Raw genomic sequence first — 27,082 nt, forward strand, 5'->3', positions numbered from 1 at the left:
AACTACTTTTCACATTGCCCTGACAGAATTTACGAAGCAGATACCTTTATTTAGGAAATCAATCCAAATTAGAAGATTGAAAAAAATCTTCCTAAATAAGAAACATGTAATTATTTTATTTAAATAGACCTGATTTCTTGCCTCTGGTCACCTTTACAGCAATACTCAGACATACAACAAAACAGGTATCTAAAGTACAATAGTTCAGCATATATGTCATGTTGAACTTTGTATGATCCACACCCATTATTACCTGGTAATAATTACCAATAAGTATATATAAATGAGGGAAAGAAGGTAAAGGAGAAGGTGGCTCTTCTCTCAAGAGAGGAGAGAGGAGACAGGAAGGATGGGAACACTCAGAAGATTTGTCATCCTCTCTGTCCTATACCTGTTTGGGGGCTGCAAATCTTCCCTGATTGAACTGAAAAACAATGGCTATGAAGGTATTATCATTGCTATAAACCCTGAGGTGCCAGAAAATGAAACGCTAATTACAAAAATACAGGTAAGACTTCTGCTTAAATTAAGAACAAGAAGACATGTTAGTGATTATTATTCGAAAGACTTTTGGACTCTCCAAGATCTTAAAAGCAGCATGATGCAGTGAAAATAATGCTGCAATGGGCCATGAGAATTAGAGGAGCAAGAAAGGGTTCTGGTTTCTGTCACTAAAGACCAAACAAATACGAGATATGCCTCTTCCTGAGCCTCGGTTTGTCATCTGTAACCTCGGCAGTTGGAATTGCTCTGCTTCTAAACAAATATTTATGGAATTAATGTTTCTGGATAGTCAGGGGGGCACTATGGGATTTTTCAAGTGCTGGCTCTTGGGCATTGCATGTTATTCTCAGGTTATAGATAATAATAGATAACAAAAAGCAGGGCAGATGATAGAAAACTGCTATGCAGAAAAATAAATCAGCAAAGGGAAGGGAAAATGTTGGCATTGCTGGTGAAGGGAGAGAGTACGGTTACATTTCATGTTTGGTAGCAAGGGAAACCTTCCCTTTGGAGAAGTATCTGAGGCTGATAGCCGAGAGGCATGAAATAAAAGCCCACTGACAACAAGGGATAAGGAACAGAGGCATGAATGCAAGAGCTGGTTTGGTATGATCTGGGAAACAACCAGAATGAGGAGGTGAAAGTGTGGGCAGAGCAGATTGAGGGTGCAATGTCCAGGTCACTAGAATGACTCGGAGTGTCACAGGAATCCACGAACAGGGTGGGTTTGAGCAGAGAGGGGTGTACTCTCTGCTGCACATACAGCAGCCATTGTCTGTAACACGGACAAAACCCTGAGGATGGTGCTTCTACTTGTCACACAGCCTGTGACCATAGAGCTGGATCAGGACAACGGGTAGGGGGCTGTTACAAATGAGAAGTGATAGTGAGTAAGGGTCAGTATATTATAGGAGAGAGAACTCATGATGTGATCTGAACATATTCTGAGGATATCATGGACATTATTTCGGATGATTTAAATGTACATGTGCTAGGGGAGAATATGAAAAAGATACGAGTTAATAATTTAAGGATTTTGGCCTGATCACTTGGAAAATATGGAATTATCATCTATTGAATTATCCTCAACTAGCAGGATTATTAAATCATAATTTTTATACTGGATTAATTCTTCATTATTTCTTGAGATGTCGACTGTCCATTTTCCTTATTTCTTTTATTCTTGTGTCTTTGGGCTTGACGGTGCTTGTTTTCAGAGATGTCAATGTCTTCATTTTCTTGATCCAGTTCAGACATTATAGGAATTTTGAAAAGAAACTTAACAGGAAGAAAATAGGCCTTGTTGCAAGGCAGGTCTGGCTAAGCAAATGACCATCAAATTCTGTGGACTCAACAAGAGTGAAAACTGAACACAGACAGTAAGGAAAATAAGAACCACCAGAAGGCACTGCAGTTTTCCCAGGTGTTAGCAGTATCACTAGGCCAAAATTTATTTATTTGGCTGACCTTATAACCATTTATATACCCAAGAGCTTAAGCTTTCATACTGAAGAACAAGTGATTTAAATTGTCTTGAGAAAAGTGATATATTAGCCCTACTTTTCAGTTTTGAAAAATAAAATCTATCCCAAGTTATAGGAGCAATAAACTCAACTGGAAATAAATGTTCTCAGGGACATCTATTTATTACCAGTGCTATTTATATACAGCAATACTTATACCTAGTACTATTTATACCCAGTACTATGAGTGTCTGTATAGGTGTTTGTACACATACATGCATAGGCACACACCTATACTACACATATAGGTTAATTCTTTTTTTTTTTTCTTTTTGGGTCACACCTGGCGATGCACAGGGGTTACTCCTGGCTCTGCACTCAGGAATTACTCCTGGCGGTGCTCAGGGGACCATATGGGATGCTGGGATTTGAACCCGGGTCGGCCGTGTGCAAGGCAAACGCCCTACCCGCTGTGCTATCACTCCAGCCCCATATAGGTTAACTCTTGGGATACCACTAAGGATTGGCTAATTGAAAGAACAGGGTGGATCTTTCATGACTTCTTGTGTTTTTATCTATGAATAGTTAGCTGTTCTGTGTGAATATTGACAACAGTTTGATACACAACATGTTTGAATAACTGAGATATTAGCTTTTCAAATGTATACTGGCCAAACAGCCCACATTTTTTATTAATACTGTCAAGGCTGGTTAAACTTAAATCATATATCCAGTGAGTACTTAACAAAATCTTTCAAACCTCTGGCTTGGGAGGTGAGATAGATTTGGGAGGTGAGGATATATAGTTTATTGTTAAATTTGATCAAATTTATCCTTATTAGCTGCTCGAAATTTTTATATGTCCCGGTAAATACCACTGCATACGGTAAATCAATTTTCATATGTTTAATTTTTGCATTATGTGTTATCTCATTTGATAATGAGAGAGAGGTGAAAAAAAAACAGAAAAGAAACTCTAGAAATTCAGCCTGAAAATTTCATGGGAACTATTATTGGTCACCACATTCCACCTCAAGAGGTCACAGTAGTTCTTTGACTGAGAATATTGAAATTCTTCAATTGCCAAGTTGCACAGAGCTATAAAAACTACAAAGTAAACAAAGGGGGTCAGAATTGTATAATGTACTCCCCATGCAACTGCATGGTAGCAAGGCTCTCCTAGAGGGTGAGATTATAACGAACATAATCTCTCTTGTGACTCATCCCCATAGACTACTTACATTTACATTCCCTAACTCTGTTAGCCTTTAAAGTCTTCTGAGTTCCCAAACAAAGTAAGAGTAATGATATCAACAAGTTTTATGATTGCATATATTTGAGTACTTTATAATTTGTTACACATTTATGTATTTTTTATTGTTTTGGTAAAATGGTTACAATAGAATTATCTTGAGAGGTTTTGATGAACAAAATTACTATGTCTCCACCATCACTAAGTTGCCCAATACCATCCACCTGAGTCACTCCTATACTTGCCCATCCCTCCCCCCACTATCCCACCCACTGATAACCTCAGTTTTGCATTTAGAGGTAAAAAATTGAGGTAAATTATTCCATTCTTATATTATCCTAAAACGTAAACAATAAGGGTTGAAAAATAGCTCAGTATAGAGCACTTGCCTTGTGATACTTTGGGTTCAATCCCTAGAATTATGAAATGGTCTATTACATGGGAAAATTGAGCTTCAAGCATGACAGAAATTGGCAAGATCTATCACCCAAAAAGTACTAATTCCAGTATGAGAACCAAGGAGATGATTCTAAATTCTATGCCTTTACCATATCATAAACTTTCTCTGAACATGAAACAGAAGCATTTGATGAAGGATTATGAGACATTGAGAGCTCTAGGAGGCAGGGGGAATGAGGGTTGGGCCACATCCAACAGTACTCACGGGTTTCTGGAAGGAGCCAGGATATCATATGTGGCAGTGGGAATTAAAACAGGGTTGTCCATGTATAAGGAAGGCACCCAAATTCAAATACTATCTTTCTACGATGAAAATTACAAGTGTGCAAGATCAAGAAATAACTTTTGTGTAGAAAAGTCTGGATGGCAGAGTAGCATTTGTGAACCTGAGATTCTACTTTTCTCACTGCTTTTAAATTGGGAAATGTCTGTCATGAATCCCTGCTCCTTTAATTCATGTCATTTGACCATGTTATATTTTCCCCTTAATAACAGGACATAGTGACTGAAGCTTCTGCCTACCTGTTTAAAGCCACAGGAAACAGAATGTATTTTAAAAATGTAAATATATTAATTCCAGACACCTGGAAAGAGAAATCTGAATATATGAGGCCAAGAATCGAAAGCTACAAACATGTAAGGCTTAATAAAACTTCTCTTAGAAATTATATTTAATGAAAAATATATATTTTTGTTGTTCCTCAATTTTACTGAAAATGAATTATTTCAGAATGTTTCAGATGAAATATTAGCATTTTTATTTCTAATGCTTAAAAAATCATTTTCACTCTCAGGCTACTGTCATAATTGCACCACCTGCATTGCCAGGCAGAGTTGAACCCTACACCAGACACTTTTCACAGTGTGGAGAAAAAGGAGAATACATTCATTTGACACCTGATTTTCTACATGGAAACAAGCAAAATGAATATGGACCATCAGGTAGGAGTTCTAGTCAATAAAATTGAGTAAAACTCCAGCTTTGTGTAATTTTAAATCAGCACAGTGGTAGGGCTTTTGCCTTGCACAGAGCCAACCCAGGTTCAATTCCTCCATCCCTCTCGGAGAGCCCTGTAAGCTACCGAGAGTATCTGGCCCTCACAGCGGAGCCTGGCAAGCTCCCCATGGTGTATTCGATATGCCAAAAACAGTAACAACAAGTCTCACAATGGAGACATTACTGGTGCCCACTTGAGCAAATCAATGAGTAATTGCAAGACAGTGACAGACAGTGACAGTGAACTTCTGTTAAACCAACTGTGTATCCTTGGACAAGTGGCCTAGCCTTTCTGTGCTTATTTCCTAAAAAGTCATGAATAGAGGAATTTTGATTTTCAAAATTATTATGAATATCAGCAACTCATGCAATTTTATTCAGCATAGTGTTTATGGAAATTTGAATATGGGGGAGCAACTTATAAGTTAAGGTCACTAGTTCAAAAGAAGTAAAGCATATTATTTTTATAATGAAAATGCAACTTGTTGTTCAAGAAGGTGATAATCACATGTCACTACTGCTTAAAAAACTTTCCTGAGTCCACGTACCCCAGGTGCACCTTTCCCTCTGCCACTGTCCCTTCAGTGAGTTTTCATTAAATCTCCTTGTCTCTTTTGAACAGTCAGTTCACTCTGGTCCTCAACTTTATCTACCCCACCTGGTCTTACATCACAAGCTTTTTCTCCCCTCTGTACCTTAAGCATCACCCTGTTTTTCGTCCTGTCACCTATGTCCCTTTAAGCTTTTCTAGCTATACATCTTTCCTACTTGGCATGTCAGGTAAAGTCAGTCATTTCAACTCTTAGTGTAAAATTCTCAAATTCCTCACTATTGTTATCTTTCTTTGATTCAATTTATCAATCCTTAGTACAAAATTCCAGCCAGTTTTATTTGGCTCATTTAATATGCTTCCAAGATTTCTTCAAAAATTCACAAAACCATAAAAAAAATCAACAAAAAACACACATTTCAAGCTTCAAGGAAGCCTCAACACTTCTCAATGAAACTTTTACTTATTTCTTTTCTTTTTCTTTTCCTTTTCTTCTTTGCTTTTTGGGTCACACCCGGAGATACACAGAGTTTAATCCTGGTGCATACACTCAGAATTTACTCCTGGTGGTACACAGGGGACCACATGGGATGATGGAAATAGAACCCGGGTCAGTCGCGTGCAAGGCAAATGCCCTACCCACTATACTATCGCTCCAGCCCCCAAAACTTTTACTTATTTCTTTTCAACTCTCTTTTTCAATCTGCACTTCAGGTTTTAGATGTTCTCTAGTTGTTCTTTTCATTCCCATTCATTAAAATATACTTTGACTGAAAAAAATCTCTACTTTCAAATATATGGCCACTTTCAACTCCCAACTTGTATGCGAGTTAGGAATTGAACTTCTGTGCCGATGTCAGACCTATTCCATAACTGACAGCGTTCTATATGCTCCAGCTCTGCCTGCAACTGCCATAACGTGACTGTTTTCTATGTGAAAGAGTCAGATCCTGCAAAATAGTGCCCAAAATAATATTAATAAGAATGTCTTCAGAATTTATGATTTATGTAATGTGTGCTAAAAATGATAAGATCACATGTCACTGTCATCCCATTGCTTTTCAATTTGTTTGAGCAGGCACCAGTAATGTCTCCATTGTGAGACTTGCTGTTTCTGTTTTTGGCATATCAAGCACACCACAGGTAGCTTTTCAGGCTCTGATGTGCAGGTGAGATACTCTCAGTCGCTTGTGGGCTCTCTGAGAGGGGTGTAGGAATCTAACCAGGGTCAGCCGCGTGCAAGGCAGACACTCTGCCTGCTGTGCTATCTCTCTAGCCCACCATTACATACCCAAAGGAATATTTGACCATCTAGGCAGCATTTCACTGTGACTAGAGGCTGCCACCAAGGCAGATATTAGAATAACATACAGAGTAAAAAGCTTTTACAACTGAGAACGGGACAAATGGAAAGTGAGAAGATGATGTACACTGGAATGGAATTCTAAGAGAACCAGCACTTTAAAATTAAAATCCTAAATATTTAAGGTGTACAACATGGTGATTTTATATGCACAAATACTGGGATGATTAGTGCCCTCAAATAATTTCATAATTCATATCCTGCAGCACCCACCTTAATGTCTACCCTTAGGTTCTATCTACACATCCTGCAAATGCAGGTGGGAATGGGGGCTGGGGTAGCCATAAACTGAGAACAAAGCAAATTTGAGAGGGGACTGCACTGGGAAGTCACAGGTAGACAATTTTGAATTGTCTTAAAATTAATCAAATTCCTATTTTAGTAGCTGATATAAGGTTCCCCCTCCTCCCATATATAAGTCCAGTTTACTACAATGGCTCCATTCAAGAATGAAACCTTAAACAAGTGATTTTGAAGTTAACATAAAGAGTTACTTAGGAACATGTTAGTATGAGAATTCTTGTTCCGTGGTTGGTTTTGTTTTTTTTTTGCAATTCTTTTAAACTCCCAGGTAATAATGTTGGTACTCCTACTAGTCCACCAAACATTTTTTGAGTATCAAAAGCTAAAAAGTTTGACATGTGATTTTTGTATGATATTATTCACCTCCCCCCTCTTATTTTCAGAGCCCAGAAATTAGAGTAATACACTGCAACAAAACAGATATCATTTCCAACTTTTTTCATTGCTATATAATTTTCTACTACTGATTAATATTCCACCTTTTTTCTATGTCTAAGCTATGAATTTACCTTTATTCTTCCATTTATCCTGTAATAAACCTTAGAAAAAGATGTTTATTCTGACTTCCTCTATCTAAACTTCTCCCTGGCCAGAACTTTATGTACTGATGTTTTAATTTCAAAGATGGTGCTAAATATATATAATTAATAACTTTTATGTTATAAATGATTATATTTAAGAACAATTAATTATTTCACTTAGACATTTATGAAATTATTATTATATAGAGTCTATGGCTATGTTTTTCCATATTTTTAAATATAAACCCTTAAGAAATATACATAGACAATTTTTAACTTTTAATTGATACTGTCAGAAATTTTAATGTCACTAGCATATTGCATATCTGCCTATTTTGTTGGTTGGAGAGAGCTTCATAGAACCAAAATTAATTTTAAAAACTAAAATGTTTATCTCTTCAAGAACCAAACCCCAAGCCCAATCTCTATGCCCTTAGTACATATGAAGCAAATTTTTAATTGATTTAACATTTAAAATTTAAAATATATATTATTTTATTTAATTATATTAATTAATATGTATTTAATTATATATATTATATATGCGAGTCTCACGCATGAAGGAACCAGCAGAGGAACCCTGGTGTGCGGGACCCAGGACCTAGATCACCATGGTGACTCGGATCAGGATTGGGCCTCTTTCACCCAGATTCCCCATTTTCCAGTAGCTAGGTAGTCATATCCAGAAACTGCCCCCAGAGCCAAATAATCCAATCAACAGCCAACATCCAGACACTATCAAACCAAGCTCCCTGTGGCCACGAAACATCTGATAGCCTAGTTCTCCCTCTTGGAGAACCTGGAAAGCTACCGAGAGTTTACTGCTGGACCGAAAGAGTCTCTTAAGCTCTCTGTGGCGTATTCATATGAGAAATGCAGTAACAATAATGGGTCTCATTCCCCTGACACTGAGGAGTCTCTAATGCAGCACCATTGGGAAGGATGAATAAAGATAGGCTGCTAAAATCTCAGGACTAGGATGAATGGAGACATTACTGGGCCCTCTTGAGCAAGTCGTTGATCAATGGGATGACAGTATATACATACCCCTTGGAGAACCTGGCAAGCTACCAATAGTACCCCGCCCACATGAGCAGAGCCTCGCAAGCTACCTGTGGTATATTCGATATGCCAAAAACAGTAATGATAGGTCTCATTCTCCTGACCCTGAAAGAGTCTCCAATCGTTGGGAAAGACGAGTAAGGAGAGGCTGCTAAAATCTCAGGGCTAAGAGGAATAGAGATGTACTAGTGCCCTCTCAGGTAAATTGACCAAAAAGGGGATGACAGTGATACAGTGAAATAAAATATAATATACTTAATAATAAAACTTTACATATAATGTAGTATGATATTTTTATTTAAAAACCTATTTAGGTTATTTAAAGCCATAGCATCAACATTTTCTTAAAAATTAAAAAATATTTGATCAACTACTTTTGCCACATGAATTCTGATATATATTTGAAATATTTTCTCACAGGTCGACTCCTTGTCCATGAATGGGCTCACCTCCGCTGGGGAGTGTTTGATGAGTACAATGAGGATGAGCCTTTCTATGCTGCTTCAAACAAGAAAATTGAAGCAACAAGGTATGACCATTTACATTTTCATAAAATACTTTAGTTGTTGCTTCTTTTTTAAAATTTCCTTTAAATGTCAATTATTTTCACTTAAAAGTAGGTCATATAGGCTGTACACCAAAACTGGTTTTATTTTATTTTAGTAAATGTATCTTAAAATAGCTGGTGGACCATTTAAATTACACATAAATTCAAGAACATTTGGTAGGCTGGATGACATATGTTAGTTCTTCACCACTATACCTGGCAGAACTCATTTGTGCTGAAACTGTGCTCTGTGGAAAATGTTGTACTATATGCTAGGAGACTGAAATTGAATTACAAAAGAATGAACAAGAAGGACTAGCAAGTAATGGGCACTGTGGGCTGAGTAAAACATCAACAGCTTTAGAAGCCAAATGCAAATTTCTTTGTATTTATCAAGTTCATTTTTTAAGAACTTATCTACACATTGCAAATTTAAGAGTGGGAGGGTACAGTGGTTAGATAGACCTAGGTTCAATCCCCAGCTTCATGTATTCCCCAAGCATCTCTAAATAAAGCCCTGGAGACTCCCGGCACCAAAATGTTGGCCCAGGTACCCCCAGCACCACAGGGCCCAAGCACACAGCAGCCTCAGGCCCAGGCCACTGAACTGTTGGCCTAGGGCACAAGGGCTCCTGAGCAATGCCTGGGACACCCAGGCCCCAACAAGAACAGAAACACGTAAATATTACAAATTATTATGAAATAACCCCATTTAAGATGCTAGCTGTCTTATGAAACTTGTTTTTTTTTTTGGCATTTTGGGTCACGCCAGTGATATGCATGGGTTAGTCCTGACTGCACTCAGGAATTAGGCCTGGCAGTCCTTGGGAGACCATATGGGATGCCGGGGACTGAACTCAGGTCAGCTGTGTGCAAGGCAAACACCCTACCACTGTACAATCGCTCCCGCCCCCTTCATGAAACATTTTAGACAGTAAACATTTCATGTTTAGTACATTAGTACTGTCAGATACCAGTAATTTTTTTAAAAGCATCTGAAATAAAAAGAAATTAAAAATGAAAAATACTTGTCTAACATCACAGGTAATGAAACACAGTCCTCCTAGTTCTAAGAGCAAGAGAGGCAAAGTAGGAAACAAATCCAACTACAGGAGCCATCAATTTAATCAATTTCAAATGCACTACTAGTGTTTGGGACTTTGCGATAAAAAGGACAAACAAAAGAGAGAACTATAATGAAGACTTCACAGACCCGAATACACTTGTTTTAGGACACATTAGAATAATTGTACATGTTTCTACCATATTTTCTCAAAATTTCTACTGTCTGCTAAAGAAAATTTATCTTGACTAATATAATATGTATAATATCATTATGCCTCAGTAGAGTCAATAGAAATACATATGATGCAAGGAGACTAACTCTCTAAATGAGTAAATAAAATCAAGTTATTTCTTCTTCTGGGGGGAGGAGAGGGGAGAGCCTTACAATGTTACTCAGACCACTTAGTGGTTCTCAGTGCCCACATCTGTGATTCTCAGCCCACTAACCCTGGGGTTCAATGCACTGCTTTCTACCTGAAGTGATAGAACTCAGGAAGTCCTAGCATGTGTCCTCACACTGTACTCTCTCCCTGCTAGAGGAATTGCTTTTGAATTGCTTGTTTGAATTGGAACATTAGAAATATGGGATATATTTACAATTCCAGCTTATTCATTGTAACCACTGTCCAATTTCATGCATAAATACCTTTATCAAAATGCCTCCCCATAGCAGTTCCATCCTTTCAGAATATCATCTTAGAAATCCACAAAGAACTTGAATCTATAGTTATTCCAAGAAGAAATGTTTTCATAAGTTAGTTTTGATACCTGTAACGCATTTACCACCTCAAAGCTACTAGAAAGACGTTGGATCTGGGCACCTGTAACCATGACTCTAAGGGCACATGCCAGGCCTTCCTGGTCAGCAGCAGCTTTCATGTCAGCACCAAACTACACATGTGCATATATGGGGGAACCCATTTAAAGGTTTCCTCTGGTGGACTCTGAGGGAGAATACACAGGGAACTAGCTTGATTGCCAGCACCACGTTTCCCTTGAGCAGCACCAGGGGTAATCCCAGAGCGCAAGATCAGGAGGACCCCCTGAGCATTACTGAGTGTGGCCCTAATGCACTCCCAAATAAATAAATTAAAATTTAGCCTCAGTTTCCTGAAGAAAGTAACTTTTCTTATACAGATACAGAAACTTTATTGTCAAACAGGATGAGTTGATATACAAATCTGAATTAAACATGGTAGAGGATTTTGGCAATCTTGTGGTTGTGGCGGGGCAATAACTTTGTATATCACAAGCATGAAGAAAGCACTATTGTAGCAGTTTTAATCAACAACAATAAAAATAAAACCTTAATATAAGAATCAATGTAAATATAAACACAAGAGTTTTTTTTTAAGTGCCCAGGGTTAACTGGATTGATTTAAAGGCTACTGTCAATGTTTTTTCAGGTGCTCCAAAAGTATTACTGGTCTAAATAGAGTTTATAAAAATCTAGGAGGCAGCGATATACTTAGACCATGCAGATTTAATTCTACCACAAAACTATATGAAAAAGATTGTCAGTTCTTCCCTGATAAAAAGCAAACTGCAAAAACATCAATAATGTTTATGCAAGCTATAGATTCTGTAAGTATCCAACTGCCACTTCAAGTTGCATATTTATAATCAAATTATATGTTATTGTGCTTATAAACTATCCATAAAGATAACCTGAAAGACTACCTGGATAATATGGAATTCTTTGAACAGTCACTGTCACATAATAAGCACTCAACTAATACTTTTCAATGTTAATATACTTATTGTAGCTCTTTATATTTCATAACAAAAAATATTTACAAAGCGTTTTTAAAGATTTTTATACTTGTGAGCAGACAAAATAATAAAGTAAATAGTAAAATTCGTATTAGTTGTATTTTAATACATTGTATGTAATTTTTCATTTTGTTGAACGTTTAGGTTGTTGAATTCTGTAATGAAAAGAACCATAATAAAGCCGCTCCAAACCTACAAAATAAAAAGTGTAATCTCAGAAGCACATGGGAAGTGATCAGAACTTCTAAGGATTTTGATAACATGACGCCTGTGTTGGCTCCACCCTCTCTGCCTGTGTTCTCATTGCTGAGGGTCGGTGAAAGAATCGTGTGCTTAGTTCTTGATAGGTCTACAAGCATGGGGGTAAGTTTGTGTACCTACTTTTGCTGGATGTAGGACAGAGGTATCAAAGCCTAAAAGCTCAGCACTGTACCTGTATCTGCTTTGTCCAAGCTTCATACTAGCAATCGATTTCTGTAATCATAACCTCAAGAGAATCAGTGAAAAATCTTGGTGATAGAGTTGAAAAGACCTAAGGCATTAGAGTCTGTTCTTTCTAGAATACGAACTTGATTGAGAGAAACTTGGAACCCTTTTTTAATATTTTGTTAGCTCAGAACTATGTATTGAAATATGGAAATATTTCCTAATCTTTCTCCTTTATCCATTGGAAATATCTGACAGACATAAGAATAGAGTGAATTTGTAGTTTCCTTGAAAGTCAAGAGACAAAATCAACCAGAGAATTTTTAAAAGGGCTGTATTGTTTAGGAATTAGTTATCAGATGACTTCTTTGTTCTCAAAGAAATAGACAAACAGCAATATCAGGTCTGGAGAGATAGCTCAATGCGCTGAGCACATGCTTTGCATACAAAAGGTCTGGATTTGGGGCTGGAGCGATAGCACAGCGGGTAGGGCGTTTGCCTTGCACGCGGCCGACCCGGGTTCGAATCCCAGCATCCCATATGGTCCCCTGAGCACCGCCAGGGGTGATTCCTGAGTGCATGAGCCAGGAGTGACCCCTGTGCATCGCCGGGTGTGACCCCCCAAAAAAAAAAAAAAAAAAAAAAAAAAAAGGTCTGGATTTGATTCCTGGAACCACTTGGAGTGACCACTAAGCCAGAGCCAGGAATAACCCCTGAACACATTGGCGTGGTCCACAAACAAACAGAAACACTATAAAGAAGATAAGTCTAGATCTAGCCATTTATTCCTTCTACCCACATTCAGTAAAAGGTACACATTCCGCTAGACTCTAGAGATAGAAACTCTAATTTCAGAACAGTTCACAGTTAGATAAAAATTTCTCTCTTTTTATCCTCACCTGATTGTTCTCCAACATCCTTCAGAGTTTAGTGCGGGCATGCAGTTTATCCAGGTTATGAGTTTGTCTTCCAAACTGGATTAAGAAATGTCTTTTCCTGGTCTCCCCAAACTACCTATGCAAATCTCCATTACAATATGCTGTAGTAAACTCAAATTTATCTCCTAAAAAGATAACCGGTGGCTCCTTTAGAACTCAGAATTGAACTTGAAAAATTATTTTATTCTTTGTATCTCTTTAGTCTAGAACAGATATTATAATATACAGAGATTCAGAAAAGAATTGTTGAAGTGAATGTAACACAAATGCATTCTCTTAGCACTGTCATCCCGTGGTTCATCGATTTGCTTGAGCGGGTGGTAGTAACGTCTCTGTTGTGAGACTTGTTATTGTTTTGGGGATATTGAATATGACACAGGTAGCCTGACAGGCTCTGCTATGAAGGCAGGATACTCTCGGTAGCTTGCTGGGCTCCCCGAGAGGGATGAAGGAATCGAACCCATTGTAGCCGCGTGCAAAGCAAATGCCCTACCTGCTGTGCTATCACTCTAGTCAGTACCACAAATGATAATGCATAATGTCATAAGGCACCCAGAAGGAGGACACATTTAAGACAGAACATAACATTCTGAAGATCAGGAATAGTGTCTTTAATAAAAGAGAGTTACTGGGAAAAAGCAGAGAATGATACCACTAAATGTAGCCATCCATAACAGCATAGAGCTCCAAAAAGAACTAAACATGAACAGAAAACTGTTTTGGGTAGTGTCACTGAGGAAAGATGAGATTTCTTACTGGGAGAAGATAAGCATAAGCATCCTTCCCTAGGTAGGGTGCCGGCAGAGCCAAGTTAAACAAGAAAAGTAAGTTGTATATGATATAGAAGAAATTTCTTGTTGTGATTTGGTTCTAGAGAGTGCAGAAAAACAAATAGGCATATGTTTGGAAGAGATACCAAAGTTAGTTGGTGTTAATAGACTGGAGGGAAAAAAAATCAATGAAGAGATCTAGAACAAGGGCATTCACCTAGGGAAGAAAGATGTGCATCTTAATGGGATACCCACCCACACCCCACACATTTTTCAATTAATCCATTGTCTGAAACTTGATAGGGTGAGGTTAGAAGTAAAAGAGAAATTGGGAAAGATGGCTACTGGGTCTCTCAGAATATCTGCTATTGGGATGTTTCATTTTAGGGGTAGCCTATTTCGCAATGGATAGAGAAACGTTACTCTATAGTGGGTAGTACCACATTATCCTCTAGTTTCAAACTGTGAACCTTCGTGATTGGTTTAATCTTGACACAACTGAAGTATAATATCCCAATGATAATTAGGCATTATGAATGCCCTCAATTTGTAATTCTAGAACCAAGAATCAATTCTAGTTAAGTTTTCACTATGTGTATTCCATAAAACACATGACTATCTTAACTTTATCTAAAATGCTATAGCATCAATATTCATGAGAGAAAATTTTAAACAACAAATGCTGTTTACTCATTTTATGTAATCTGTCATTTTTTCCAGTTGAAAGCCATTTGATCATTTTCCTTGTTCTTTATAATTCAGGATTATAATCGTCTGAATCGAATGAACCAAGCAGCAAAACATTTCCTGCTTCGGGTTGTTGAAAACAGATCCCATTTGGGAATAGTTGTTTTTGATAATAGTGCTTTTACTGAAAGCCCTCTAATCAAAATAACAAGTCAAAAAGACAGAGAGACCCTCGTGGAAAAGTTACCTCCAAAACCTACGGGAGGAACTTCCATTTGCTCTGGAATTCGAAAGGCTTTAGAGGTAAAAATCACAATGGCTAATTAGTTTTCCTTTTTATATTTTACTAAAACATTTTAATGTTAACTGCTGTTTTACATACCTGAAACTTAATTTTAATGTGACTCCTAATGCATAATCCTAAAAATCATAGGAGTAAGCAAAAAGCAGGAAAAATCACTAGAAATTTTTGTTTTGGAAAAATTCCATTAATACTTTGATTAGTTTACAACGTCATTTCCAACTGTTTTACACTGTGAATTGAGCCTGTCCTTCATACTGGTCTATAGGACAGCATTTATAACCAAGGGAGAAAAACAGTGATTTTCAAGCTTTCTATACCTGTAGATCAACACTGGTCAATGGATAGCTGGTGGAAGAATGCTGGTTTACAATACTAGAGAAATTAATTGGCTATAAAGCATACATAAAAACAATAAATGTGCATTGTGCACAAATTTTTGTGAAGGAACCAAACAGGGTGATGTGATAGGGAAAAAAGGAGGCCCAGCACACCTCACCGAAGCGTACTTCACTTCAATGAAGGCCACTGAAGGTAACATTCTAGCTAATATTTGAATGACGACAAGTTAGTGGTTCAGGTAGAGAGCACATGCAATATTCTTTGGGAAAGAGATGTAAAAAGACTAGACTATTCCAAGAAATGATAGATTGTAGTGGTCTGTGAAGTTTTACAAATATATAAAATGTATTTTGTAGATAAATGTTTAGATACCTCAGAGCTGAATATATATAAAGTTTATCATTTAAGAACAACAATGATATTCAAGAGCTTTCAGTATCAGACACGTTTATTTATGCTTTAAGAATACAAATCCACAAATAAAGTAAATTGTAAGAAAAGTGATAACAGAGGAGCGATCTTGGAAGTGGTTGGGAGTTCATTCTTGGATGAAATTTATGAAGTATGAAATATCTGAAATTTTTTTTCAGTAAAAAGTAACTTTATAAGACTGAACTAAGGAATAAATCAATTACCTTTACTACTCATCTCTCTCGATAAGTCCCTCACTGAGTTCTCAATACAATTTTAAATTTTAGTTCAGTTATTAACATGAATGAAGAAACTGTACTGCCTATACAGCAGTCAAAATAGACTAACTCACTGGCTGTGATCTGAACCATCCAGTAAAAGAAAATAAAAGGGACTGGAAGATAGTACAGTGGCAGGGTGCTTATCTGACGTGGTTGACCAGGTGTCAATCCCTGGCACTCATATGGTCCCCAGAGCACTATCAGGAGTGAGTCCTGAGTGTAGAGCCATGAGTAAGTGCTAAGAATCATTGAATAGTTGTCAGAGAAGATGAAATAAAATTACTATTCTGAGATAAGTTTTTTTTTATACTTTCTTACAGACACCTAGACATCTTTTTCTTTTAGCATACTTTTACTTTTCTCTGTACATTTTCCCCTGAATTCCTCAAAATCTATTTGATCTAGAAACATTAAGTAATTATCTTCTGGCTATGTTTACAGGAAATTAAAAAAGTACATCCCCAAGTAAATGGATCTGAAATAGTACTGCTGACTGATGGGGAGAATAATACTCCAATAGACTGTGTTGACGAAATGGTACAAAGCGGGGCCGTCCTTCATTTAATTGCTTTGGGACCAAAAGCTGACAAACCAGTCATTGAAATGAGCACTCTAACAGGTAATACATGACCTAGATATTTTAGTCCCTGGATAGTAGTGTATAAGTGTAGAAACAGAAAAATCCATTGTTTCTTTAAAGCTACTCTTTATAGATCTGCCAGAGCAGAGGATCAGAGATAGAGCCCAACCACTGTCTATTCTCAAGGTGCTCATAACAGCTGACTGGAGAGAAAAAATAAAACTACTTATCAGATAACAGGATAATCAACTAACCTTCGCATAGTTACATAACATTATTTAGGAATTAAGCACGATGTAGTCTGAGGAAGACCATTCTTCGGGACTGTAAAGTCAGGAAAGAAGACAACAAAGATCAGGTGACTTCTGAGTTGAGTCATAAACAAGGTGTTGCCTTTTTTTAGATGAAAATGGCATAAAAGAAGATAAATCAGGGCATAAGGAAAATATGGTGGGATGACAATGAAGCATTGTGAGAAATCATCAGATCAAGTCATGGACTGCCTCAGATCCATCTTTTTCCTCTCTTATTGGGGTCTAATAACACATATTGAAACAAAGTATGGTGTGTTTGCTCTGTTATGTTATTAATCACTAAGATCTCACTCATAGTTACACATCTACTAGGAATCACTCTAATTTGTATTTATATTATAGGAGGAAAGCATGTTTTATCAAGTGATGCTTCTGAGAACAATGGCCTTGTGGAAGCTTTCTCAGCCCTTACATCAGAAAACACTCCTCTCTCTGAAAAATCTCTTCAGGTCAGAGTTCTTATTCCTGGGTACTTTGTCTTGTCATAATATTAATCAAAAAATGATAATTAGGTTTTGAGCTATATATTTTTGACAAAGTAAAATTTTAACTGAAATCGGCCTAAAATTAGGTATATATTCTGTATATATGTCTCCTAAAAGAACCGAATTAAGTGATGAAATAACAAGCATATAGTTCCTTTCTCCTTTCCCACAGGGTTTGGTAAAGCAATAATAGCATGCCAAAATTTCCAACAAAAATGCTTTTGTCCAAAAATATAACCCTGTTTTCTATCAATGTGTATAAAAGGTGCCATGTTTCTAAGGTATCCCCAAGCTTTACTACTATGGACTATATTCAATTAAGTGAATAAACACAAGAACAGGATTTGAAAGTGGAAGAAATATATCACAGAAGCAAAAGAATCATTATACATAGATATTTCACTATATGTGGATATATATAGAAAATGCATATGTTTTCCCCTTACTTTTAGTGATAATTTTCACTGACTTTTCACTTCATTCTACTCTCCATTTTACCCAACTTTTGCCCCAATGTTTTAATAACAACATTTAATAATGTCATTTTCTCTTACTTAGATTTAAAAACTGCACAAGCCAAGATTCTTCTTCATTCATGTCCCAAATAACATATCACAGTCTGTTTCCTTCAGAATATTTTCATGAAGTTTCCTATTTATTCATATCAATTTACACTACTTATATCTTGTCACTTTATTTTTGTTTTTTGCTTTTTGAGTCACACCCAGCGATACTCAGGGTTTACTCCTGGCTCTGCACTCAATAATTACTTCTGGCGATGCTTTGATGCCAGGTTTGAACTCGGGTCAGCCAAGTGCAAGGCAAGTGCCCTACCCGCTGAACTATTGCTCCGGCCCCTGTCATGTCATTTTTATGCCAAGAATCCTGACTTCTAACTCTACCTACATTAAAACAGATAGGATAACCTAAACAGACTTGTTTTCCTCTATATTCCAACCAAGAGGGGCACAGAAGCCATAGGATGCAGGGATAAGCTAAAGGTGCAGATTGGTTTGGAGAATTGATATATCCTACAAAACAGATTAAAATTGGTTCTGAGATCTAGCTTTGAAGTTAGTGGAGAAGAAACTGAGAGAACAAAGTTCATTGCTGAGGGCTTCAATATGGGTAACTAAGAAAATGTATCACTCACTGAATAAAAATAATATAGAGCTTAACAATTTATGGTGTTTCTTTTATGCTCTAATAATTGGTAGCTGGCAGCTATAGTTGGTAGTCGATAGCTGATAGTAAAAACATTCTCTTTATGTTTTGGAATTCCTGCTACAGAGCCTTTCTAACTTATTTTCTGAGGATAGGTTTTTAATTCAATGTTTAAATGCTTTTTGGAGTTTAAATTCTGAATATTAATAATACCTTTGCATTTTGACCAGAGTTAGGTGTGAATGATATACCTTAGTATCAATAAATAAACAAGTAAAAATTGACAATAGAGAGTGATTTGGGGGTGAGGGGAGCCACACTCAGCAGTGCTCAGGGCTTTATCCTGGCTCTGTGATCAGAGTCATCCCTCCTGGCGGGCTCTGGGATCAATATGGGGTGCTGGGATTCAAATCTGTGCGAGCTGCACCCAACTGACTATACTATCACTGTAGCCCCTGGAGTAATGATTTTAAGGACTATTTTGTGTTCTGTTCAACTTTCTAACCTTGAGTAGATGGCAGAACACTAAAAGTAAGTATTCGAAAAAAATTTTTAAATTAGGGCCAGAATTAACAAGTCAGGTAGAAAGGATATGTATGTCTGTAGGACATTCTTAATGTTTTAAGAATGACTTTTTTGAATCATATGAAAGGCGCAAGCAAGAAGACAGTTTTTGCTCTCTATTTGAAATACCAATAGATTTTTAAATAAAGAATAGGGAGAAAGTTTTGGAAAGAAAAATATGAATTCATGCAAATTTTGGGTAGCTCTTGAAAGAAGATTGTAGCTATGTAGAAGTATGTTACAATATTCTGAGTTTGTGGGAATTCAAAAGAGAAGCAATGCACATTTCATTCAGTGATTTTTGCATAACATTACCATGCAGCCAAAACTTTCTAACTTCCTTATGATTTTCTGATGGGGAGTCTAAAACAAGTCATTTATGCTTCTATTTAATGGGAAAGTAATGCTGTATCCACAGGACTAGGATTCTTGTCAGCAATGATGCTATTAGAACACATCCTTCAGGTTACTTCTTAGGTGAAAGTGTTTGTGGTTTTGGACTGAGTTGCAGAGCAGTGGGACTTCCCATCATTAAAATAACACGAGTGGAGTGTATGTTCTTAGGTGATGGGCATAAGTGGCTCCTCTTGACCTAGAGCTCTCCACAGACTTGAAAAACCTCCCTACAAAGACCCCTCACAGAAAAGCTTTCATATATGCTATTCTCAAAATCCCAGATGGATATGTTTCATGGATATGTTTACTGCCCAGAGCTACTCACTCTACCATGTGAGAAAATTTATTCCAAGATTTCAAATCAATAATATATTCAGATGTTCTTGTCTCATTATTTGGTAGTGTTGATGAGCCCTCTTGAGAAGCCCCCTCCCCTTACGTTCTTGGATTTCTATTTGAATAATCTGCCACAAACAAGAAGTCTTAAGTGATCATAAAAATAAGTAAATCAATGATAGCAACCACAGGAACACACATGCATACACACATACCAGATAACTCATACTTGAAGTGGGTATTTGCCATGACAACAGAGAAAAGAAAAACATGGTGAAACCCTTCATTGTAGAGACAATGACCCTGTTCAAACAAAGAAAGAAGTGACAAATAAGCACAGAGGAAAGGGAGCACTGTGATGGGAGCAATCCAATAAACCTGAGGCTATGTTATCCTACATCTGTCCCTTGAGGCTATGTTATCCTACATCTGTCCCCTCCTCAGATTCTACATATCTGTACTTTCTGACTAACAAACTGTTATATAATAATCAGCTGTGAGAGAAATCAAAAGCTTACAATTGTATGCCATATGTAAGTTTGTTGTGAGTACAAACATTAAGAACTACATTTTTTAAAAACTGAAAATGAATGAAAGTAATCTCTTCTCTAGTTGTTAACTAAAAATTTTGTTTAAACAGCTTGAAAGTAGGGGGAAAAAGCTCAACCAAAGTGAATGGATAAATGACACTATAACTATTGACAGCACCGTGGGAAGGGACACATTCTTTCTTATCACATGGGCGAAAAAAGTCCCCGAAATTATTCTGCGGGATCCCGATGGAATAAAGATAGACTATGTTACAGAGGATCAAGTTTCCAATATGACCTACTTCAGTATTCCAGGAATTGCAAAGGTAATCAATCAGTCTTTACAACTCTTAAAAATTTGTTTCAAAGCTGAAAAATCTTGTATATAAACACAGATGTCAATACTTATAGCATATTTAAAAAATATAAGATGAAATAGAAAGTATTTGCTATACACACATGCTCCTGAAACTTATCGTAGGGTTGGAAGAAAGAACTAATGTACTAGAAGTAATAAAAAAAACAATATTTTAAGCAATTTAGATTAACTGAGACAATATGAAGACAATGCACAATACAGTTTTTTAATGTGTCGTTTTGAGAAGTAGGAAGCATTGGACCAATTTGGTGGGATTCACAGCTGCTCCTTGGTCTGGGGTAGCAATTGCGTCCGGGTTGGCCACATGCAAGGAAAATACCCTAATCCCTGTTCTATCTCTCCAGCCCCTAGAATTATTTCATAAACACTATCATATCATAGGCTGTGGAAGTTGAGGTCAAACACATGGTAAATTTTCAAAAATTTATTCTTCCTAAGGTTTCATAAAGTTGAATATGCATTACAGCAGATACCTTGTCCAAATAGTTTCATCCCTTATCCTATTTTGTCCTCTAACCTTGAAGCTCTCAACCCCCTGTTTATTATGCACATACTTGTAAGATATATTTTGGAATAAGAAAATATGGATGGATAAAAGAGCTTGATCTTGGAAACCTATTATATTTTCATTGAATTTTTAGGCTGGTGTTTGGACTTACAGTCTTCAAGCCAAAGCAAACCAGGAAATACTAACTATTACAGTAAATTCTCGAGCAGTAGATCCTTCTGTGCCTCCAATCACAGTGAATGCTAAAATGAATCAAGACACAAACAAATTTCCCAACCCTTTGATTGTATATGCAGAAGTTCTACAAGGGTTTACACCCATTCTTGGAGCCTCTGTGACAGCCATCATTGAAACAGAAAATGGAACCACCACAACTTTGGAACTTCTAGATAATGGTTCAGGTAGTTTACAGGTTTCTTTGTGAATGAACCTATATTTTCATGTTAAGGAACAATAGGATATAATACAAAAGAATTGATGAATATTATTGGTGAACATCAGAATCCAAAAAAAAATCTATTTAGGTAAAACCTATAAGTGACTATCATATAGCTTACACATGGTAAACACTCAGTAAATGTTATTTGCATTGATATGTATAACAAGAACTGTCATTATTGTTTGGCCTATGCCAACCAATATCTCTTTTAAAGTTAAGGATGTCATATTCAGGCTATTGAGGATGGAACATTAAGATTGTTAACGAATGTTCATGTTTTAAGTGCTTCAAATATCAATATCAAAACTAGACAAAAGGATAAAACACTGTGGTCGCGCGGTTAAGGGTAAATCTTGGTAGAGAGGGACAGGCAAAGTGATTCCCAGGAGCTGAAACAAAATATGACCAACAAAATACAAATAGTCCTGAGAGCTGATCCCCAAGGTCAGCAGAACTACCATAAGAGAGTTCAATCACTCCATCCCTACTATATATATATATACCATATATATACATATATATACATATTATACCTGTATATCTCACAAAGAGCCCAATCAATGAGTTGTAATATAACAAATATTTAATTTCAAAATGCATAATTTTTTGCATAATTTTCTTTACAAAAGTAGTTCACTCTTTCTTTTCTAAAACAAGGTGCCGATTCTCTAAAGAATGATGGTGTCTACTCCAGATATTATACAGCTTATAGAGGAGATGGCCGACATAATTTAAAAGTACAGGTTCATGGAGGAGCAGCTGCTAAGAGAAGCTTAAGATATCCCCTAAATAGAGCAGCATTTGTACCAGGCTGGGTGGTTAATGGTAAGTACTTCATAATGTCATAAATCTTGTGATGACTTAAATAATTATGTGCTGATATTGCTAAGGCTTCATACATTTTTGACATATTTAGGAAATTATTCGTAACAAACAATACAAAATAAAGTATTTAGGGCCTGCTATTGGAGCAGGCCTCAGTGATGTTTGGAAAAATTCAAAATAATGGTGGTGGGAAGGTGTAGTGGTGGTGGGATTGATGATGGAATATTGAGTGTAATCAATTGCTGTGAAAAACTTTATAAAATAATATAAAATGTAAGGAATAAATAAATAAAGATTCATAAATAAATAAAATTTCAGTTTAAGATGAAAAAATCAGGTGAGTATATTATGTGCTTAATGAACCAATGCAAAATATATCCTTCAGTTATGCATACTATAAATATACATAAATATAACCATAGTTTGAGTGTTTTAAGTTACAACACAAAAATATACTGAGTAAGGTTATGATAAAGATTAAGACTACTGTAGGATAACACTGGGTTGTCCTTGCTATTCCCCTAGGGAGCTTAAGGGTTATTGAGCCACTCCCACAATAGTGACCCTGAGGCACACCCAATTCCATCAAGCACTAATAATCCTATATTGCTTTTCTCTTTCCTTTATGTCATTGGCATGGTTTATTTAATAATGTCCTTTTTGTATAGACAACAGGAAGACAGCTCATACTATGCTTTGTAACATGGGAGTTGACTCCAAAATAATATTTAGTCCTGCGCACCCGTATTTACTTGACTTGAGCCTCAGTTGCCCTTAGTTCCTTGCCCTCCAAGAGCAGGGTCCTGACGAGGAACCGGATGGAACTAGGGCAAGCTGTAAGCTACCCTGGCATCAAAATGTGCCAAGCCAAGCACCATAATACTTAAGTATAAGTTAAGAGCATGGTCATGAACAAACTCTGCCATGACCCAAAAAGAAGTAACTGAATGAGGACCCTGCTGTGTTTAGGAAAGACTAACCTGGCCTGAGGACTATGATCTGGAGTATATGGCTAGATTTCCCTAGGAAGACCCAAGTTTTAAGCTTAATATATCTCTTATTGTGTTCATACAAAATGACTAAAAATATTATAAGAAGTAAATTTACTATGATGGTTAAAATAGATTACGAGCTGAGGAGAGAAGAAAGCAATACACCCTGGATAGAATCTCGCCCTTGAGGGGATCTCCTAGTAATCTGGAACTATTTTACCAACTGAGATTTTGCTAATGAGTTAATCTCCTAAAGGAGTGGTTTTACCTCTGTTTGTTGTTATGATAATGTTCACCCCACCTTTGTGTATCCCCACCCTTCATGACTGTTATATAACTAGAGATAGCACAGAGGTTGGGCGTTAGCCTTTCATGCAGCCTATCTCCGCCCCTGTCAGAGAACCCTGCAAGCTATCAAGAGTATGGAGCCCGCACGGCAGAGCCTGGGAAGCTACCCATGCATATTGGATATGCCAAAAACAGTAACAATAAATCTCTCAATGAAAGACGTTACTGGTGCCCGCTCGAACAAATTGATGAGCAATGGGATGACAGTGATATAACTATGCTGTAAGGGGTAAGAGGGAATTAGAAAGTTGGAACAAGATGTTAAAGACTAGAAAGTCAAAGACTAGAAGGGACGAGAACTGAGACTTTGGAGACTTTGGGACTTTAGGACTAGAAGGAGGACTAGATAACAACTATTACTGGAATTTGAAGACTTTGAGGTCTACAAAGAGACTAGGGTGATGGAACCATGACAACTGGGATTATGACCAAAAGTATGACTATGATCGTGAAGTAAGGGGAGAGATTTGACTAGCTGGGGAAGAGAGAGAAGTAAACTGACTACCATCCAGCCTGAAGACAAGGACCCTGTTTCTCCATTTCTCCACCCATTGTCCATCCACTGCAGTGGGCAGGTCTGGGGACGCTGACTCCCTGTTCACTTTCTGTGTGCCCCCACTGCATTCTCTAGAAGCTCACAGAGTACATTCTTAATTAGCTTTCCTATTTCTCATTCTTCATATTCTGACTTTTCGGGGATTTCTGAGGACAACTAGAATAAAATTCCAAGCATTATTTCTTAGCACTTGCAACAGGTAGAAGAGAAGAGCCTGGCACATGTGGTTGCAAGGAAAAAGCTTTCTCAAATGAAAAAATAAGAGAGGGCACACTGTCACTGTCACTGTCATCCCATTGCTCGAGCGGGCACCAGTAACGTCTCCATTGTGCGACTGTTACTGTTTTTCGCATATCGAATATGCCACGGGTAGCATACCAGTCTCTGCTGGGTGGGAGAGATACTCTTGGTAGCTTCCCGGGCTCTCCAAGAGGGGCAGAGGAATCAAACCCAGGTCAGCCGCATGCAAGGCAAATGCCCCGCTGATGTGCTGTCGCTCCAATCCGAGAGAGCACACATGGGGAAAAAATTTAAAGGCATAAACTCAATGGGGATTCAGTGCAACATTCATTCCAATGCAGTTTATTGTTGCACTACCTCCTACAAGATTCTGGTCAGGATACTAAAGAAAGACTCTTCCATCCATGGATGGACATTTGGAATTTTGTCACTAAACTCAATACAAATATACCTATGAGTATGCGGGATGAAAGTAAAGTGGTATTAGTAGGAAATTCATTTTATTGAGTTCTGAAAATACTTGTACATTTTGCCCATTAAATAATAAGGAATTTTTTATTCCAGGAGAAATTCAAGTGAATCCACCAAGACCTGAGACTGATAAGGACATTCAAACAAACGTGGAGAATTTCAGCAGAATGGCAGCTGGAGGTGCCTTTGTACTTCAAGGTGTTCCAAATAACTACAATCCCTCCTCTCTTGACTATTTCCCACCAAATCAAATCACAGATCTTGAGGCCACACGTGAGGGGAATGTGATCACTCTAACATGGACAGCACCAGGAGATGATTTTGATGTTGGAAAAGGTAAGGATGAAATTTTATGTGGAGTGAAAGATGCTCATTTCAAAAGCAAGAGTAAATGTGGGTGAAATAAAACTATCTTTAATTGATAGCTTTTAAAAGTGCTTACTATATAGACTCATGTTTAAATAAATATAACAAAGCACACTTTCAATGCTCTAATTTTTTACACAGAGAACTAGCATCAGACAAAGATTAAAAATTGAAATTCTTCTTTCATTAAAAAAACTTGTCTTTTGAGAATAAATATTGCTTAAGTGATCATTTTTCAGGTGAGAGAATAAAAGGGAATTTAGTATTATATGTTCTGTTTCTAATATGTAATTTTTTTAGCTCAACGGTATATCATAAGAAAAAGTGGAAATATCCTTGATCTAAAAGACAATTTTGATGGTGCCGAGCCAGTAAGCACTAAGAAGCTGACACCAAAGAAGGCGAACTCAAAGGAAACATTTACATTTGAACAAGAAAATGTAAGAGAAGATGCAACCCACATGTTCTTTGCCATTCGAAGTGTGGATGACAATAATCAAACATCTGAAATATCCAACATTGCACAAGTAGCATTGTTTATTCCTCAAGCAGATGATGATAATTTTCAAGAGGAAAATCATCCTAGTTCTGGAATCAGTATTTCCACTGTGGTGTTGGTGGTGGTTGGAACTGTGGCAGCTGTTAGTGTTATTGTCGGTACCACTATTTGTATCATTAATAGCCAAAGAAGTTCAAATAGACCTAGGACAGGGTTTTAAAAAATGATAACGATAATAAAAAATGAAAGACATTTATGAATTTTTAAATTCACCGTTGTGATATTGAGCTTATAAAATAATTTTTAGAGTACTAAAGGAATACTTTTATTGAATTCAAACACCCAAGGCTATTTGAGAAATTATTAACTATTAAAGTTTGAAAATTTCATCTACTCACCATAAAATGTGATGAATATGATGACAGGAGTGGTGATATAGGGAAAAATGGAAACTAAACCCCTTAAACTCTATGATACTGTAAAATGATTATAAATCCATTTAAAATAAAAAAATTAAAGGGTAAATAAATATTGTCTTTTATACTGATGCCTCATTGTATATAATGTCATACAAAAGTGTTTTCTAAGGCTAATGCCAATGTAATGCTAAAATGTCACCAAGAAGTTAAAATTGTTTACTTGAATAGTCAAAGAACAATAGTAAGTATTTGAGGAAAAAATGGGCTTGGATTTGGTAAACTGAAATTTAAATTGATGTCACTATTATCGTCAAAATTTTCTCATATACAACTATGTAAAATACAAGGTCATGCTTACTACAATGTATTAATATGGATGGTGCTCACAGCAAAATCAGTTAACCAATGTCAAATACAGTTTTTGCTTATTTCAGTTCAATAAATCATACGGAAAACAGTGTATATTGATGTTTGCATTTTCACTTAAAAAGTCCTACTAGGATGGGGATGTGGCTCAAGTGGTAGAGAAATGCCTACATGAGACCCTCAGTTCCACATGCAGCACCATGTGGCTCCTGAGCCCACCAGACCTTGCACTGATCAGTTTACCTGTGGCCCTCATTTTGCCTGTGATAGGCACGAGCACGTATACACAC

General features: G+C 36.9%; 1 protein-coding gene across 1 annotated transcript; it reads left to right on the forward strand.

The window, feature by feature from the left end:
- The first annotated feature begins 349 nt into the window (after positions 1–349).
- LOC101550055 (calcium-activated chloride channel regulator 4) lies at positions 350–26,227 on the forward strand. The gene is made up of 14 exons (XM_055140368.1): positions 350–508; positions 4,174–4,314; positions 4,473–4,620; positions 8,895–9,003; positions 11,493–11,670; positions 12,004–12,222; positions 14,756–14,983; positions 16,457–16,634; positions 17,252–17,358; positions 20,495–20,710; positions 21,405–21,672; positions 22,368–22,535; positions 25,236–25,478; positions 25,809–26,227. The coding sequence occupies exons 1-14, from the start codon at positions 350–352 to the stop codon at positions 26,225–26,227; spliced, it is 2,781 nt and encodes a 926-aa protein (XP_054996343.1).
- The last annotated feature ends 855 nt before the right edge of the window (positions 26,228–27,082 follow it).

The sequence above is a fragment of the Sorex araneus genome, chromosome 5, assembly GCF_027595985.1.
Source record: "Sorex araneus isolate mSorAra2 chromosome 5, mSorAra2.pri, whole genome shotgun sequence".
In the NCBI taxonomy this organism is placed as follows: domain Eukaryota; kingdom Metazoa; phylum Chordata; class Mammalia; order Eulipotyphla; family Soricidae; genus Sorex; species Sorex araneus.